Source organism: Seriola dumerili, unplaced genomic scaffold (genome assembly GCF_002260705.1).
Source record: "Seriola dumerili isolate Sdu_G_001 unplaced genomic scaffold, Sdu_1.0 BDQW01000081.1, whole genome shotgun sequence".
In the NCBI taxonomy this organism is placed as follows: Eukaryota; Metazoa; Chordata; class Actinopteri; order Carangiformes; family Carangidae; genus Seriola; species Seriola dumerili.
In genome coordinates, this window is record NW_019174336.1 from 3,821,401 (window position 1) to 3,823,438 (window position 2,038).

At 39.2% G+C, this 2,038-nt stretch overlaps 1 protein-coding gene across 1 annotated transcript in view; it reads right to left on the reverse strand.

Annotated features, from left to right (window-relative positions):
- The window catches only part of kcnv2 (potassium voltage-gated channel modifier subfamily V member 2), a 9,101-nt gene extending 7,357 nt beyond the window's left edge, over positions 1-1,744 (reverse strand). The window contains exons 1-2 of the mRNA XM_022744437.1: positions 1,610-1,744; positions 923-1,075 (exon numbers count right to left, since the gene is read on the reverse strand). Coding sequence (XP_022600158.1) covers positions 923-1,075; positions 1,610-1,744 — 288 coding nt within the window. The remainder of the gene's footprint in view (positions 1-922; positions 1,076-1,609) is intronic.
- Positions 1,745-2,038: the final 294 nt, after the last annotated feature.

A 2,038-nucleotide genomic window follows, 5' to 3' on the forward strand; every position in this document is an offset into this window, starting at 1 on the left:
CATTGTTGGACTTCCTGTAGAACCACCGCAGCAGGTGGTGCCAGTTTGCAGGCGAAGAACTGATCTGACAATGACTGAACAGCTCCTCCTGGTGGAGAATCTGCAGTCTGCTAAATATGAGTTATGATCTAGTTCAATGAGGTCCTTCATGTCTCGTAACAAAAAGATTTGTCAACCTACCAACCTACTGAAGCAGTGTATTTGAGGTAGAATTTCAATAGAGTAAGTTACCGTTCCTCCAACATTGATGTTGAGAATGAAGTGTTTGGTTGGAGAGATCAACAGGCGGGAGGGAGATGCTGAGAAACGAGCCTCCTCCTCCTCCTCCTCCTCCTCCTCNGGTGTTAATGCTAACACTGGCCATTGGTAATGCTACGTAGCATTAGCAAAATAGCCCCTTTAAACTGAGAAAAGTTGGAAATCTTTAATAAGTAATAAATAGTTAATTAATCATCTTATTATCTGTTTGGGGTGGGGTGGGGTGGGGGGTGGGGTTCCCCACCGCTGTCANTAAAAAATAAAAAATAAAATAGTAGTGATATAATTTGAACCATTTTGAGAAAGCAGTTGTAATAGAAAGCCACACATTTGAGAATTGACCTTTGCAGATTACAGCTGTCTCCGTTCAGATGTCTGTCATTAACTATTTAACACTAGAGAATATAATCATATCATCTATTAATATAACGGTCATTGTTGGACTTCCTGTAGAACCACCGCAGCAGGTGGTGCCAGTTTGCAGGCGAAGAACTGATCTGACAATGACTGAACAGCTCCTCCTGGTGGAGAATCTGCAGTCTGCTAAATATGAGTTATGATCTAGTTCAATGAGGTCCTTCATGTCTCGTAACAAAAAGATTTGTCAACCTACCAACCTACTGAAGCAGTGTATTTGAGGTAGAATTTCAATAGAGTAAGTTACCGTTCCTCCAACATTGATGTTGAGAATGAAGTGTTTGGTTGGAGAGATCAACAGGCGGGAGGGAGATGCTGAGAAACGAGCCTCCTCCTCCTCCTCCTCCTCCTCCTCATCCTCATACTCAGCATAAAGATCATAGATGTCTCTGCCCAGATCCTTCACAAACAAAACCAAAACTTTATGTTGATGAATTAAACATTTTAAGGTTTTTCTACAACATGAATGAGACAGTAACAAAGTGATTAAAAATAAGCGGAATAAAACAGAAAATAATTAAAATTGTGAAAATGGAAAAATATAAGAAATATAATAATTAAAGAATAAAAGTGACAGAAATACCTAAAGGTATTCAAAGACCATATTGCAGATGCATATATAACCAAAGTTGTTGCAAAAATAGCTTTTTTATTTCAGTATCTAATTTAAGACTCTAAATCCAGCAAATGTACAACTGGAATTGATCCAGACTGATTTCTGTTAACATCTGACCACCAAGACTACACAACTGACAGAAAATCTATCACCAACAATTTTGATAACTTAGGCAAAAAACACCAAACATTGTCTGATTCCAGTTTCTCAAATGTGAGAATTTGCTGAGAATTTTTCTCCTTTAGTTTTTGGACCGTTTGTCATGAAGAACTGAGCAAATTTAACAAATGAAAAAAAAACAGGAATAAAGTGTCTGACCTGCATGGAGTTCCATGGCTTAAAGGTGTAGGTGAAGTCCAGATGGTCGAACGGTTCTTTGACGGCTTGAGTCTGGCTGCCGGGCTTGTAGCTGTGGAACAAACTCCTGCTACGGGCTCTCAGATGTGTCAACATGATCACTGCTGAATGTGTATGTGTTTGAAATCTAAATATTAATTAACCTGCATGGAAAGACATCCTGGCAACTCCAACATCATACACAGCTGGCATCTTGCACGTCTGCACAAAACCTTGATCACACAAACAAGAAAACCATACAAATGAATAAACATGGATTTGAGGATGATGAATATTCAGAGAGAAGTCATGTAAACATACAGCTGACACAAACACAGCTATGAGAGAAACGATAACACACACACACACAAATGTACACACAGAGGAATGCGGTAGGAAGTGACTCTGATC